Source organism: Camellia sinensis, chromosome 11 (genome assembly GCF_055761805.1).
Source record: "Camellia sinensis isolate YWXY chromosome 11, ASM5576180v1, whole genome shotgun sequence".
NCBI lineage: Eukaryota > Viridiplantae > Streptophyta > Magnoliopsida > Ericales > Theaceae > Camellia > Camellia sinensis.
The window spans coordinates 177,248,324-177,264,614 of NC_138971.1; the positions used below are offsets into that span (position 1 = coordinate 177,248,324).

At 37.6% G+C, this 16,291-nt stretch overlaps 2 protein-coding genes and 1 pseudogene across 3 annotated transcripts; all 3 read right to left on the bottom strand.

Annotated features, from left to right (window-relative positions):
- Positions 1-752: 752 nt before the first annotated feature.
- LOC114279745 (uncharacterized) lies at positions 753-5,057 on the bottom strand. The gene is made up of 8 exons (XM_028222027.2): positions 4,637-5,057; positions 3,568-3,712; positions 3,307-3,475; positions 2,621-2,891; positions 2,000-2,265; positions 1,681-1,896; positions 1,339-1,447; positions 753-1,204 (listed from the first exon to the last, which is right to left on the bottom strand). Exons 1-8 carry the CDS (start codon positions 4,785-4,787, stop codon positions 1,158-1,160), a joined length of 1,374 nt encoding a protein of 457 aa, XP_028077828.1. The 5' UTR covers positions 4,788-5,057; the 3' UTR covers positions 753-1,157.
- Positions 5,058-13,021: 7,964 nt separating this feature from the next.
- On the bottom strand, positions 13,022-14,202 carry LOC114279725 (RING-H2 finger protein ATL70). The gene has a single exon (XM_028222006.2). It carries the CDS (start codon positions 13,839-13,841, stop codon positions 13,233-13,235), a length of 609 nt encoding a protein of 202 aa, XP_028077807.1. The 5' UTR covers positions 13,842-14,202; the 3' UTR covers positions 13,022-13,232.
- Positions 14,203-14,658: 456 nt separating this feature from the next.
- LOC114279714 (glycerophosphodiester phosphodiesterase GDPD1, chloroplastic-like) lies at positions 14,659-15,944 on the bottom strand (annotated as a pseudogene). The gene is made up of 4 exons (XR_014345466.1): positions 15,547-15,944; positions 15,359-15,454; positions 15,049-15,246; positions 14,659-14,955 (listed from the first exon to the last, which is right to left on the bottom strand). The product of XR_014345466.1 is annotated as a glycerophosphodiester phosphodiesterase GDPD1, chloroplastic-like (transcript).
- Positions 15,945-16,291: the final 347 nt, after the last annotated feature.

Genomic DNA, 16,291 nt, shown 5'->3' on the forward strand with positions numbered 1-16,291 from the left:
TTTTTTTAATATATAAATTATGTTTTTTAAGATTTTTTATAAAAATAATTTAACAATCTTATCCCTAGTCATAGTGTATGAGAGAAGTTGAAAAGGGTACTGCAGTAACTATACACGGATTGTATCTATAATTATTTGTATAAAGGGATTTTAAATGTTGATCAAGAAATTTTGACCAAATCAATAAATGCAGGCATGTGAAAAGACATGTGGATTGAAAAAAATTAATAAATGCTGATCAAGAAATTTTGACCAAATAAATAAATGTTGAATTTTTTTTTAAAATAAAAAATAAAAAATTTAGAAAATTCAGATTGAGATATTGAAGCTCCCACAGGCCTTGGGGTTAAAAATCCATTTTTACTTAATATATAGTATAGATATGTTAGGAGTCCCAAATAATTTATCAAATTTTCTATCAAACCTCTTACACGGGTGTGAAACGCACACATATGTGAATTTGTATAGATCTCACATTCATGTGAAATGTTTGATAAAAATTTGTATAGATCCCACATTCATATGAAATGTTTGATAAAAAATTTGATAAATTATTTGAGATCCATAACATTTTCCTTTATAATTCGGACGAACTAAAAAAGGCAACAAAATAGATACATTCGACTCCCCTGGCGCAATACAAATTAGATTAATCTCTCTCTCTCTCTCTCTCTCTCTCTCTCTCTCAAATATACTTTTCTTATGTAAAGGGTGGGAAAGGAGGAGAGGGAAAGAGAAGCAAGGAGACAGGGTTTAAAAAAAAGTGTATAATATTGCTTTACAAATACCCTGCTTAAACAAAGACCAAAATTACATATAAAAACATTAAAAGAACATTAAAATGTCTAAGATTAACATCTCAGAGGATGTACCCATATTAGTGCAGCACCTGTTTACAGTAACTGACTAACCGAAGGGCATTGCCTTCACCCTTCTTTTCCCCATAAACCAATTCTTTTCTGTGAAGATCAGATCACCCAGCTAAAAAAATCTAACATTTTCAAACATTTAAGAAATAGCCCACAATCCGCCTTACCTTATTTTTATCACACAGCCAATTGCAACCAACAAAATAATACTGCTCTGACAATATTCAACAACAAAAGGTAGCTAGCAGACTTCGACATCCCATTGTTTCCAGAAGGCTCTACATCACATCAGAGATTCAGTGGCTCTGCCTCCATTTCCCTCTCTCTGTGTGCCACTGTTATGAAATGCACAAGATTATTTCGGGGAGGGTTTAGAATGATCTATGAGTACACAAAAAAACTTTAAGACAGACGATATTAGTTTGATTAAGGAAATGCGGAGACTAAATGCAATGATTACTAAACTTACTTGATTTATGGCTCTCCGCAATCACCATGAGGCGCCTCTGCAAGATAGATGCCACAAAAAGGAAAAACGAGCACATCCCAAACATAACAGTGATGGGGAATGCATCAACCTTCAGGGAAGAATAAAGAATTGAAACATACATACATGTAAGTCCCTTCCAGCATTGATTATATATTCCAAAAGGCAAGAGAGAATGAAAAATCACGAAGTGGTAGATAGATCTCGTAAGATTATTTGAAAGTTAATCCACTTGGTTTGGTTCCTGATCAATGGAAATGCATCCCCGCCACAGAAGTTTGGGGGGGAGGGGGGGGAGGGGGAGGAGAGAGAGAGACTACTCACATTGTACAGCACAACACACACGAAAATGTTAAGAGGAATGCGAAAAAAGTTCATTATTGTGCTTCGCGCCTCCTCAGGAATGTATTGGGACCTCATTTTCATGATAGATGGCCAAAATATCCCCACACAGGCCTCAAATGCACAGAAGCCGATAAGTAGGACATACCCTGAGAATGAGATGCTGCCACCTTTTGCAGTAGAAGGTGACCCCAAGACCTGTTCAAAGTAGAAGTGAAATTAAAAAAACAATCAAGAAATAAGACTATCAAATTCATGAGTTTCAGCGGAACAAAATGGGACATCAGGATTTATGCCATACATTTGTTCCAACGGGAATGAAGAGCGAGACAGCAGAGATTAAAAAGACAATCTGCAAGTAGCTTTCGACTTTGAGGGATGAACAGGCCATCAGTCGAGATGCAACGGAGCTTCCCAACATTGAAGCCAACATAAATGTTGCAAAAATGAAACCATGCGGAATCTCTTCATTATTTGGGCTCAAAGCAGGAGTCCAAAGGAACACAAAAGTGTACATTGAACCTTCAAATAAGGACTGTATGGCACCGAGCAGCGCAATTTTCTCATCTGGTCCATATGCCATATAATATTAAGCTTGTTTCCCAAAATATAAGACAGACAGAAAGAAAGTAGAAACCAAAATTTTCATTTTCTTTCCATTTTCCTCTCTTATATATATATATATTCTTTCTTTTCTATATATATATATATATATATATTTTCTTTGGGGAAGTGGGGTGTTCTCGACTGGTCAAAGTAAGAAAATTTGGAACTATAGGATATATGTGAATTTGGCAATTCAAATCAGAAGCCAAAAAGAACATCATAGGTGGCAGTACTATTGCCATCTGGACTCCACTGTTAATTTCCATGAAAGAAACCTAATTACAGAGAACTGAACACACAAGGTTTAAGGATTAACCAGAAGCAATGGCTACAGCAGCACCCTTGAACTGGGTAAGCAAGTCCTTGCTTTCTGAAGGATCACCATAATTTTCAGTCCACAATGATAATATAATTGACATGCCAATTGCAAGAAAGCATGCAGCGGCATCAAATGGAGCAACAGGGCCCAAGCTAAACGAATCAACTAGCAGATTCCCAAATAACCCGGATAAAATTGCAACTAGACCATTGCCAAGAAATATTGCCTTAGAAAAAGTTAATGACAGCCATTGTTGATCAAAACCCCTCTGCACAAAACAAGGAAGAATACATAATGAAAAGAAACCACCTAAAAAGAGAACACAAATATAACAGCAAATCCACAGCATATGTGAATTTGACCTCAAGGAGTTTTGTAAGGAATCAACCTGATTGTTGGGGGAAATTCCTACAAAACACTCCATCCTAGGAGATTAATGAAGGAAACAGTAATTTATTTGACGTTCAACCTTTTAATAAGTTGGTTAGATGGCAACAATTATCAAATCACAATTTTTTAATCTATTTACTAATGGCCTCACCAACTGGGAATATGTGGAGTAAGGAAAAGTTCATCCCAGCGGGCATCTGCAAAATTTTCTCAAGAAACATGTAAATAAAACCTTCAACGTTTGCAGTTTAGATTAACCAATGATCAATATGGTTCGAGTACTGACTTCTCACCTTATTGTGTTCTGCAACAAGCCATGACTCAAATGCAGAAAACAGAAGAGAAGTGGCAATCCCTCCCAATACACGTCCCAACATTAAGACTTGATACTGAGAAGAATGTTTGGTGATGCAGCTCAGGATGTAGGTTATGCAGTAAGTAACACATGCCCTCTTTCGACCTCTGAATTATAAAGATGGAGAAAGTGTCATTAGAAAGCAATAAAGTAGTTAATATTAAATGATAAAACCCAAACAAGAAAAAGGAGGTATTACTGCTTATCTGCTAGAGATCCAACAATTGTTCCAAACAACATAGAGGATCCAAAACCAGCAATAAACAGCTGCCCAATTTCCCCCTTCCCAAAACCATACTGGCTGTACAGGTAGTAGACATATGGACCCTGCAACCAATCACCGGCTATTTCCACAAGCATATTAATAACTCTTGATCCATCCTGGAAAGACTTACCAGCTTATAACCGACTATATGGCAGAATTCTTCCACCATAAGGTCAAACGGTGGGAATGGGCAAGAAAACTTAAATTTTAGACATTATTAGCACTTCAAAGCAGACTTTAACAACTGTTAAGATTATTGATCATGCATACATACATACAAACAAACCTCCTACATTGTGTTGTACAGTTAAAAATATGTGTGGTGTGTGTTTCACACACGAATCAATATATAAACTCATTTGTGACTATGACACTGACTTATCATGCATCACCGGTTTACCGTTCAACATCTTACTTTTACAGTCCAGTCCAGTCCAGATTTGGATCATCGGCTTCCCTTCAATTGATTGACAATCCAACTAATAGAACCAAAAACTCAATTTTGGCACAATGTAGATGGGCTAAACTTGTTTCAAAAAGAGGAAATTCTATGTTAGTAATCAACATATCAAGCTCGCATAGCATAATGACCAGAAAAGTGACTGTAAAATGCAATTGAAGACTTCCATTTTGTAAGCATGACAAGAAGAGAAGGGGGGTGGCCAAAACAGAAAATAAAAATCATCAAAATAATATTAGTTTTTTTATTATTTGGACAACAAACAAGATAACTTCGTTAAAACAAGTATGACACAATTGATTTCAGTATTTCGTGTAGAATCTCAATTGGGTCTCCCAGTAAACGTCATTTGATTTCCTATAGTTTCCCAGTAACCAAACGGATATAAAGAGTCGGAATTTGAGCCCTAGATCCAAATAGATATCGACGCCGTTGTCATTATCCAAGAATCTTCGTACAATTAGAGACAAACCCCGATCCAAATTCGCAAAAAAATGTAAGCCGAATAAATTAGAGTAATTGAATTGGAAATGGAGAGCATACCCATCATGAGGGAGTAAACAACGAGGTAGTTATTCTTAAAGGAATTGAAAGAAGTGGATGTATTGATGCGATCTTTACTGGTTTTGCTGAGCTCCAATGCCACCACCACAGCCCCAAATCCCCCGAACACCAAGTAGTAGAACAACTCCATTTTCTCTCTCAGATTGTTGGATCGATCCGCACAGCACAGTGTACTTATTACTCAAACAGAGCAACACAGAGTCGAGTAGAGTAGAGTGTGTTTAAAGAAATAAACAAAGGAAGAAGAACCAAAAAGCTATTAGAAAAAGTGACTTCTTACCATCCCATACCATACGGATAAAAAGGACCTAAACCTTTCGTCATATGTATCTCCCACTGCTCTCTAGCTGGAATTTGGAAGAAAACTCAAATTATAAAAAAAAAAATTAAGGGGAAATATGACATAGTGATGTTTTAAAAAAATAATAATTAGCCATCAGTTGTAAAATTTATAAATATTAATAATTAAAGAGGGACCTAATTATCCACTAAGTCCTATGATAATTAATGATACTTTTAATCAATTATTATTAAAAAACGTTACTGTTTGTTAATTTTTAGCGATAATTGAAAAATTGTCACAAAAATATCATTAATTATAAGTTTTAACTATAGTTTAAAAAGATCGTTATAAAAAAGTTACTAATTTTTAATTTTCAGTGACAGTTTAAAAAATTTATTATAGAAAAAAGTCACTAATTGCAAGTTTTAACGACGATTTATAAAAATCGTGACAAAAAAGTTACTAATTATTAATTTTTAGAGCCATGTAAAAAATTGTCACAAAAAATTATTTTTAGCAGCAATGTCTTAATAGTTAAATTTAATTTTCATCGAATCCGATTGAAAATAAGTGCTAATAAAATTGTTGCTAAAAATAATTTTTGTGACAATTTTTTACATGTTACTAAAAATTGACAATTAGTGACTTTTTTGTCACGATTTTTATAAATTATCGGTAAAAATTACAATTTGTGACATTTTTCTGTGACTAATTTTTCAAACTATCGCTAAAAGTTAAAAATTAATGATTTTTTTGTGACGATTTTTTTAAACTTCGCTTAAAGTTAAAATTAATAACTTTTTTTTGTGACAATTTTTTTAAACTGTCGCTAAATACGTAAGTTCCCTTGTGTATTTAAATTTAAATTTCAATTCTTTAAAAGAGTAAAATGAAAGTGGAACTCCACCATTGAGATGTTTTTGTAAGAGCATCTCCAACGATGCATCTTTTTTTTTTTCACCAAATTTGTGTAAAAACTCCATTTGATATTAAGTGCTTCAATGAAAGATTTTGAGTTTTCATCAAAACACCGGTTGACCGGACGGACGACTGGGTGGATGTCCGGCCAGTCGACCGGCCAGTGTATTTTTTTCACAAATTTTTACCTAGAGATGGTTATCTGGGAGACATCCGATGGAGAAAATTCAACAGTTATGGACAGTGATTTGATGAAAGCTCCCAATGTCTTCAATTTGGTGAAATTTTTTTTATATCCTCAATTTGATACTTATTTGATGAAACTATTAGAGTAGAAAAAGAAGTATTTTTCATCCAATTTAAATTTAATGATAGGATTGATAAATGATTGGAGATAGTCTAAGTGTATTGATGGTTGCTTATGTTCCCCATAACCATAGATCAGATCCAAACAACAAATTCATCATGGTGAATTTGAATACTACATGGAAAGTGATGATGAATACTAGATGGAAAGGTAAGTGAGAAGGGAATAAGAGAGGAAGGGGGTATTGGTGATGGCGACACGAGCAATTTTGGTGGTGTGTTGTATGTGCAATAAGCAAAAAGGAGCAAGGGAATAAAAGTGTGTATATTGAGAAGATTATTCATAAGGTAATATACACAAAATAACTAAATTATTGCTCCTTTGTAATTCACCGAACGGAATTGAAGGATTGGTTTTGATTGATATCAATTTTTAAATTTACGAGTTTAAGTTAAAAAAATTAAAACATCATAATTTAATTTGTTATGAGATCTAACTAAGTTTTCTTTGGGCAATTTTTTTTTTTTTTTAATTTTTCTTTAGTAAATACTCTATCAAGTTAAGATGACTGGCTTGAGCGAATCCAAACTCAATTTAACTTAAATATATATTTGTGGGGATATATTTTCTGAGTACCAACACGTGGCAAGGTGACGCCGACGTGTCAGCCGAGGTGCCACGTGTCTTGGTCGTTGTGCCGAGGTCATCTCGGCTAGGCCGAGGTTGCCTCCGAAGATATCGGAATCCGAGATAAGCGGATAAGGGACAAGAGTCCTAGAATGAAGAGGGAACTCAACTTGGATATGGACAAGAGTCCTAGATTGGGAGAAGACTTCAGTTTGGGTAAAGATAAGACTCTTAGAGAGTTTATCCTAAACCCACTGGGAGTGCCAGATTAGTAGTAATCCTAAGTCCATTAGGGCCAGGCTCCTATTGGGACTAGGATTGTATTGGCTATAAAAGAGAGGCACTCCCATGGGTCTAAGGTATGCTTTTGATACTCAAGCTTGTGAGTTTAGTATTTGATTTATCTTTGAGAGATATACTGACTTGATCGTCGGAGTGCCCCCGGGTGGTCGAAACCACCGCGAGATTCTTATATTTCTGTTACAGGTCAGTCAGGTGCCATCTATTCTGCCAGTGCTCTCCAGCTGGTTACTAAGCGGGCAGTGTGGTCGGAAAATCACCCACACAATTTGGCGCCGTCTGTGGGAAAGAAAGAAGAATAGATGGCCAATGACGGACAGAAAGATCAGACTGAAGACAACGCTCTTGCTGGAAATAGGAGATCTATCAACCTCGACGTTGAAGGGGACAATAGCAGCACAGAAACTCGTGACCAGAGTCACGGAGTGAAAGAAGTCGGTCAGGAAGGTGACGCACCAAAGACGACAGATCGAAGCAACGGAGATGACCTCCAGGTATGGAAGGATAGATACCTGCGGAGGAACGAAGACCCTTCTAGAAGGGATGCAAAGACAAGGGGCATGAGCGCTCCCAAGGAAACAACATTTAAGTATAGAAGAACTCATCCTGAGTGAGCAGATCTCGAATTCCAGATCCTGGATCCCGGATCCGAGAAGACATGATCTCAGCCTAGACAAGTAGGCCCGAGAAGACGAGAGCTCAACCTAAGTGAGCAAGATAAGATCTCGGCACCTGAATCCGAGAAGAGAAGAGCACAATGAGCAGATCTCAGATCCCAGAAGATAAAAAGAAAAACACACAAGATCAGACTAAAGTTGGCCAGAATTGAGAAGTATGCTAGGGCCAATGAGGATATGCCGGGAACAAAGGCATCGGAACAAGAAAAGAGAAACGGCTCGCCGATGCGAGGCCGAAAATCAAACTCAGGTTGGAGCCAAGTAAGACCAATAGAGAAACCAAGGCCGACAACCTCGGCTTGAATTCAACCTCGGCGACAAGGTCGAAGCTACATGTATGATGAGAACCCAAGTGGATTTTAAGTTCACACTGGGGGCGCAGAGAAAAAGAATGCGTTTATCACTTGTTGAAATTTGTAGAAATTTACAAGTTGGTTAAACCAATATGATGTTTACCGCTTGTTGAAATTTGTAGCAATTTACAAGTTGGTTAAACGAAGATGGTGCTTAACCGAAGTTAAACCGAGATGATGCTTAACCGAAGTTAAGCCGAGATCATACTTAATTGAAGTTAAGCTGAGATGGTTCCTTATCTTCACTTGTTGAAATTTGTAACAATTTACAAGTTGAAGTTAAGCTGAGATGGTTCCTTATCTTCACTTGTTGAAATTTGTAGCAATTTACAAGTTGGAGTTAAGCTGGTTCCTTATCTTCACTTGTTGAAATTTGTAGCAATTTACAAGCTGGAGTTAAGCTGATTCCTTATCTTCACTTGTTAAAATTTGTAGCAATTTACAAGTTGAAGTTAAGCCGAGATTACTGTTTCTCTTCGCTTGTTGAAATTTGTAGCAATTTACAAGCCGAAGTAAAGCCGAGGTTATTGGTTAAACACTTGTAGAAATTTACAAGTTGGTTAACCCGAAGAAGATGCTTAAACTTGTTGAAATTTGTAGCAATTTACAAGATGATGTTAAGCCAACATATGATCATCCGTTGAAATTTGCAGCAATTTACAGGTTGAAGTAAAAGCTAAGTATATTGTTTAAATACTTGTTGAAATTTGTAGCAATTTACACGTAGATCATTATTTAACAATTGTTATAACTTAAGGAAAGTTTATAGGTTGGAATTAAAACAGCATGTGTTTTATATCTGTTGGAATTTATGCAAAGTTTACAGGATAAGTTTTTGTCGAGATAAATCATCAGTTTGTATACCCGAGGTATGTCACCCCGAGAAGGTTACACAAAGAAGGAAGAGCATACTAAAGACATGCAAAATATTTTAAGTATAGAATCATGCAAAGGCAGTTAAGAAAAGACAAAGGCACAAGCATTCAGAGAAGGAAAGTTGCATTAAACATTCAAGAACAAGGAGGCACATCGGCCATATGCAGAGCTTACATTGTCTAAAAAAAAACAAAAAGGTACAAGAGTACAAGCGACAAAAAAGGAAAAACTTCAAAAAACCGAGGTGATGCTTAACTGAAGTTAAGCCGAGATGATGTTTAACCGAAGTTAAACTGAAGTGATGCTTAACCGAAGTTAAGCCGAGATGATGTTTAACCGAAGTTAAACCGAGATGATGCTTAACCGAAGTTAAGTCGAGATTATGTTTAACCAAAAGTTAAACGGAGATGATGCTTAAACCGAAGTTAAAACGAAATGATGTTTAACACTTGTTGAAATTCTGAGAGAATTTACAAGCTAAAGAGTGCACAAAGTTAAATGTCGGCAAAAGATTCGCCGGAGTCAAACGTCGTTTTGATTAGAACCACTAAGTGCACGCCAGAAGTGGTGACCAGAATTGTGAAAGGAATAAATGTTTCAAGAAACAGCGATGATAGTTTGCAAAGGCCAAGAGAAAGAGGGTCTAAATGGGGTGAATGAAATACCAGAAGTTTTAATACATTGGCGAAAGAAGAACACATCAGGTCTGTGACTACGGCACGAAGCCAACTTCCCTAATGTGATCCTAAGTACAACTTACGTTCACATTAGGGGGCAGAGAGAAGGTGTAGGGGGAAAGAATGATAATTAAGTAGTAAGGAATGTTAACACTTGTTGAAATTTTTGAGCAAATTACAAGATGAATTAACCGAAGGTTATGAAGTCTACCACTTGTTGAAATTTGTAGCAATTTACAAGTTTGGTATAGCCGAGATAACACTGAAAGACGTTTCCGAGATATGATCATCCGAGATGACCAACTAGCTTGTTAAGAGCTGAGAAGGTTGGCAAGTACAAAAATGAAGACCTTAAAGAACTAGGGACTGAAAGCAATAACGTCGGACTGATCTGCTTCGACGGACAACGATGGTTCAGCCTCGGCAGTCAGTTGAAGGAGCTTCTCTATCGTTACCTCGGCATCAAATTCAAAAAAGAAGCAAACTACTCGACATCAGCGGCAGGTTGTGTCTTACTCCCAGAAGACAATTGGAAAGAACTTCTCAGCAGCCTTCTCAGCCATGAAGCTCAGCATCAACCTCCTGAAGAGTTTGATCAAAGCTATTCTCGGCGATTGGCACCTCGGAGTTTGAAGGCAAGGATTGAAAGCAAGAATCTGAAAAAAGACACAGAAAATAGAAATAAGAATGTAATTTGTAATCAAGAATGGTGATAAAGCTATCAGGAAATCAAGACAAAAAGATTGCACAGGTGTGTCAAGCCAAGAACAGTGGCAGAAATCAACAGATTTGTGAACAGTGTGTAGTCAAGAAGATGATTTGGAAACAACAGGTAAAACAACAATAACAATGAAGCAGAGCTTCTTGGAAAGCAACAAGAAATAAAACCAGGAGGAAAAGTGGCTTACTAGAAAGAGGGAAGCCGGAATGAGAATTGCCGAAGTCTGACGACGGATGCGAAAATGACAGAATAACGTAAGCTTCACCGGAGGAGAGGAACGAAAACAATTGCAGAGCTTGAAAGCTTGGAACAATTGACGGATTTAAGCAAAAGAGCTAGAAAGAGAAGAAGCCAGAGGATTAAATGAAAAAAGAGAAAAATAGTCAAGAAGACGACAAAGTTCAAGAATAAAGCCAAGTGCACAGACACTAAGTAAGTGAAGAACAAGAAAGTAATGAACCAGACATGATGCTAACAACAGAAAGCGGATATGACAAAGAACAGTTCTAGGCATTTTAGCAATAAGAAATCAAAAACTTGAAGACAGACGAGAACAGAAGGCCACATATGAAAAATAAACAGATTCAAAGTAAATCAGAAGAGTTATGAAAGATTGAGCTTAATAAAAAAGTAAGAGTTTATGAACCTACAAAGTGAAATAAACGCCGATATGAAATCGCCGGAGTCAAATAGATGATTGGAAATCGGGAACTCACCAGAGAGTGTGAGTGGAGCAGTTGCACAACTCTTGGAGTTTACGAATTAATGGAACCAAAATCTCGGCTAGGAGGTGCGATTTCAAGCAGCTCGGAAAGCATGAAACTTGATTCTTGACACCAGTGGACAGTAAAGTCCAGAGAACTTTGAGGTCGGCGAGTTTGATCTCGGACAGAGGGGCACAGATGAACGAACAGTGTAGGTTCCATCACCTCAGAATGCCGAGGTAATAGAACCTAGGGGGTAGTTGTGGGGATATATTTTCTGAGTACCAACACGTGGCAAGGTGACGCCGACGTATAAGCCGAGGTGCCGCGTGTCTTGGTCGTTGTGCCGAGGTCATCTCGGCTAGGCCGAGGTTGCCTCCGAAGATATCGGAATCTGAGATAAGCGGATAAGGGACAAGAGTCCTAGAATGAAGAGGGAACTCAACTTGGATATGGACAAGAGTCCTAGATTGGAAGAAGACTTCAGTTTGGGTAAAGATAAGACTCTTAGAGAGTTTATCCTAAACCCACTGGGAATGACAGATTAGTAGTAATCCTAAGTCCATTAGGGCCAGGCTCCTATTGGGACTAGGATTGTATTGGCTATAAAAGAGAGGCACCTCCATGGGTCTATATGCTTTTGATACTCAAGCTTGTGAGTTTAGTATTTGATTTATCTTTGAGAGATATACTGATTTGATCGTCGGAGTGCCCCCAGGTGGTCGAAACCACCGCGGGATTCTTATATTTCTGTTACAGGTCAGTCAGGTACCATCTATTCTGTCAGTGCTCTCCAGCTGGTTACTAAGCGGACAGTGTGGTCGGAAAATCACCCGCACAATATTGTTTTACAATATAATTTTCTTATTAACTAAAAAATTGCAAAAAAATAAAAAGAATATGAAATAATTGCAAAAACGGTAAGAATAAAAAAATAATTGTGGTATGATAAAAATTTAAAATATAATTATAAAATACAGTTACAATTTTTTTTTGCCCATTCCATCTTGCCCTCACCGTCTATTGCTTGTTCGTTCTTCCTTCCCTCACAACCTATTGCCGCAGACCACCCCCTACCCTACCCATCCAAGTAGTTGGCCACCTGTCCCTTACCCTTCTCAACTGTCACCAGCCCCACGTTCACCATTCCTCTCCCATCTAACCCCACCTTTTCCAACCCTCCTTAGCTCCCTTTCCTACTTACAACTATTTTTCTCACCACCACCCCCCAACCCTGCCTTACAGCGTCTTTTCTCCTACCACCTTCAGCCCTTTATAACTAGAGCTACAAAATGAACGAAGTTACTAGACTTCAATTCTTATTCAGCTTGTTAAAATCTTATTTGCGATTAGCTCGTTATATAAAGCAAATGAAATTTGAACAACTTACTATTCAGTTTAATAATATATACACTATAAAAAACTAAATTATTCAAGGGCGACTTTGTGTTCAACCTTTTCGAGATTAACCTGTTATAAGAACAATTGTCTCATCTACATGTAGAAGTATTTAGGATCTCTAACAATTGTTGGAAAAAGAATTCACTTCTCCATTACGAAATTCAATTGATATGTTTCATGCCAATCGAAGCGTACAAACCAGGGCAAACTACCTCAGCATTCCTCTGCCTGCCCACATGAAGAAAATCACTAGGAAACCAAACAAAAGCCCCACACCCACCTCACCATCACATCTCCACATGGAGAGAAGCTAATACTAAAACTTTTTTAAAAAAAAGGCACAAATTTTTCATGCAAAGTTGAACTCATAATCATATCTTGGCTTGGCTGATGATGAGATAGACAATAATAATATATATTACACGAAAATTTTCTTCAAAAATTGAGATCTGCATATTCCGATCACGATGACGCAATACAAAACGACATTGAGAAGAGAAGAACTACACAATTAAGGTGCGAAGAATTCAAGAGATTTCATTATAGAAAAGATCTGAGAGGGAGTTCTAATAACTATGAAAATTTTAGTGTACACAAGAAGAAGAAGAAGAAGAAGAAGAAGAAGAAGAAGAAGAAAATATATTTAAAAAAAAAAAAAAAAACAATCCCGAATGGTATGCGATGCAATAGGCAGCTATTGTAATTTGTAAATGTAATGATAGGTAATTAAATTAAGAAGGCTGGTGGTGGTGCCTGGTTGTTGCTGCCGCCGCTGCTAGGGGAACCACCTCGGCGAGAGGGGTGGAGAGGGGTGTGGGGACTGGAGATGTCCTACAGACGGGGCAGGTGGGGTGCAAGCGCAACCATGGGTCAACACACCTCAGGTGGAAGAGGTGGCCGCAATCAGGGAGCAATCGGAGGGTGTCACTGCCCTTGTAATCCGCCAAGCAGATGGAGCAGCACGACGCTGTGGAAGAACATGAGGAGGAGTAGTCCTTCTTGTGGAGCTTTGCCTGCGAATAAAGCAGCTTTGGATAGCTCAACAGGGTCGCCTCATCAAGACCCCCAACTTCCACTACGCAACTACTATGGTTCTGCCCGAGTTGCTGCTGTTCAGGTGGCTCCTCCTGGGTATTATTATTACTAGTATTCCTCCTCCTCCTCCTCCGAGCTGACACGGGGGCCTGTGGCGGGTGAACCCTGGTGCAGAAATATGAAGTCAGGGTTATGGTTGTGATGAGCAACAGAATCCCAACAGAAACCCCGATGCCATAGCCGAATCCCCCGATGTTTTGGGAGCCCAGAAACCCGGTGGAGCCTGTTGCTGCTGTGTTATTCATGATCTCCTGAAGGAGTAATAATGGGAAGATCTTCTGATTAAGGTGGTGGTGGTGTTGGGGGTTTGGTCAGCCATGGCTATGGCAATGCTCTGTTAGCTAGTGGTGATTTGGGGGGGGACACACACATACATACTGCATATATTGCATAGAATTGGAAAGTCAACGATGTAGCATGAGAGAGTTTTAATTAAGAGGGAAATGGGGAAGATGTATTTGAAGTTAAGAAAAGAGAAGGTAAGGAAAGGTGAGGTGTAGTTGGGGAAAACATAATAAAAAGCCTTTTTTTTCTCTTCGTATTTGTTATTATTAGTTTAGTTTAATATATGGGTGTCTGTCTAGAGGTTTTAGATGTCAACGGTTCTGTTCTCTATCCTTTGCTTGCACTCTTGATTCATGTGACTAACGACTCTCTTTATATCTATATTCTTCAACCATATTATATATTATTGTTACTCCCTTCTCTCTCCCTCTCTGTTCAGTGCATCGCACGTTCCATGCACTACAAAATAAGTTTGTGCTCAGTGACAAATTATTAGAATAATAGCAGTTGAGGGGATAATTTTTTGGGAGCTTAATTGCTCTTAACACACCCGGGAATGGGGTACTCCTATGCCCCCTTCCGAGGCCAATATTGATACTATTTTGATAATCCAAATTATTCATATTGTACGGTTTGTCGAGTAGAGTATCTATAAAAAATAAAAAATAAAATTACGTTAATCAGACATTCATAACCACATGATCAAGGGGAAATCCAATTTATTTTCTAATAGAACATTTTGTCAATAACCAAACAGAGATCAGGTTATGTGTGAAAGCAATAAAAAGTGGGAAAACTTTTTACTATATAATTTGGAGTATAAAAGTAGACCTTTTCTTTTATATCTGTATCAATTCTGGAATTGGTTTCAGCAAAAATGATAGCTCCCTTTGAGAGAACTAGGGATTTGCTTTGACCTGGATCTGATCCTCCCCTTCCAATAGCACCTCTCCTTCACCCTCGCTCGATGGCTTAAACATAACTGAAACAGCCTCTGTGATTTCTTCAACCAAATCAACAATCACTCCTTCGACACCCATTAAATGTTGCAAGTAAACTGCTTTGGGCATGTTGCTGAAACATTGAATGAAATTCATAATTAGCAACCACATGACAAATATGCAATTCATTCTGATAAGGAAATTTGAATTGAAAATTAGAACTTACTTTAATTTGCCATATGTTAAGAGTGAGAGCTTAGCCTTCTTGATCTTGGTTAGTGCCCCAGGATTTCTAAAAAAATCCTTTGGCCTCGGACACAATCCCTTGCAAACCACCCTCCAAGCACAGCTTTATGGCCTTCTCTAAGGAGTTCCTTCTCACATCATATTAAATCTCCGTTCCACCATTTGTGAGAAAGAAAACCTAATTTCAATCAGCAACGAACATAATTAGAGCACTCTTTTCATCCTCATTTACCATGCTATGACAGAAAAACTTTCGAATGGTTTTTCTCAATTATGGAGAGTAAACTTACAGCGAAGGTGCTCTGCAATTTCCTGGCAAGTAGTGCCACAACGGGGTGGAAGGTTGAGAAAATGATTGGTCTATCCTTGGCGTGATCAAACATGACCTGAATTACAAAATTTCAGATGCTTAGCAAGTCCACAATCAAAAAAATAGTAAATTAGGTTTACAATGCTTGAGCAAAGACTCATCAGTTACCTTCAAGACAGCTTGAATAACATGAATGAGATCTTCTTGTTGATAGAAAAGGCAATCATCGAATTTCAATTCGATGTTGATGCCCAAAAAAGGGTTAACACTCTCAACATTCCAATTTAAAATCTTGCCATCTTTATTTTTTTCTCAAGAGAGACTTGCCCACCTTACTAGGCCTTCTTTGAGGGCTCTAGCAAAGGAACTTGGACAGACTAATGTCACCCTCTTCTCATATACAGTATCTTGAAATTCACAATTCTAAATTAGATCAATTGGCATCTTTCCAAAAATTAACCATTAGAATTTCTAAAATAATTGCATATGAGAGAAAAGAGATATAAGAGCCTATGTTGTCTTCAGAAATGATGAAGTTGTGTCACCCTCTTTTCATATACAGTATCCTGAAATTCATAATTCCAAATTAGATCAATTGGCATCTTTTGAAAAATTAACCATAAGAATTTCTAAAATAATTGCATATGAGAGAAAAGAGATATAAGAGCTTACATTGTCTTCAGAATTGATTAAGTCGTCGTGGAAGATGATAGGGCAGCCATCTTTGGTCACCTACAAAGACAACCAGCCACAACAAGACAACAAGCCAATAAGCTACTATGAATAAAACAACCAGCCACGACATAAAAACATGAAAGCCTCAGTGAGCCATAGAAACAAATTCACAATCCAATAGAAAATGTTACAACTGCAGTTTTATGCTCTTTTAATCAAAACTACCAACCGCTATAAT

Excerpts from the sequence above, each read along its gene's own strand:
- LOC114279725 (XM_028222006.2), bottom strand. The coding sequence starts at position 13,841 with ATGAATAACACAGCAGCAACAGGCTCCACCGGGTTTCTGGGCTCCCAA.
- LOC114279745 (XM_028222027.2), bottom strand. The coding sequence starts at position 4,787 with ATGGAGTTGTTCTACTACTTGGTGTTCGGGGGATTTGGGGCTGTGGTG. Across the intron at positions 1,897-1,999 it reads TCATTCCCGTTGGAACAAAT|GTCTTGGGGTCACCTTCTAC; the intron begins GTATGGCATAAA and ends TACTTTGAACAG. Across the intron at positions 1,205-1,338 it reads TGCGGAGAGCCATAAATCAA|TGGCACACAGAGAGAGGGAA; the intron begins GTAAGTTTAGTA and ends ATTTCATAACAG.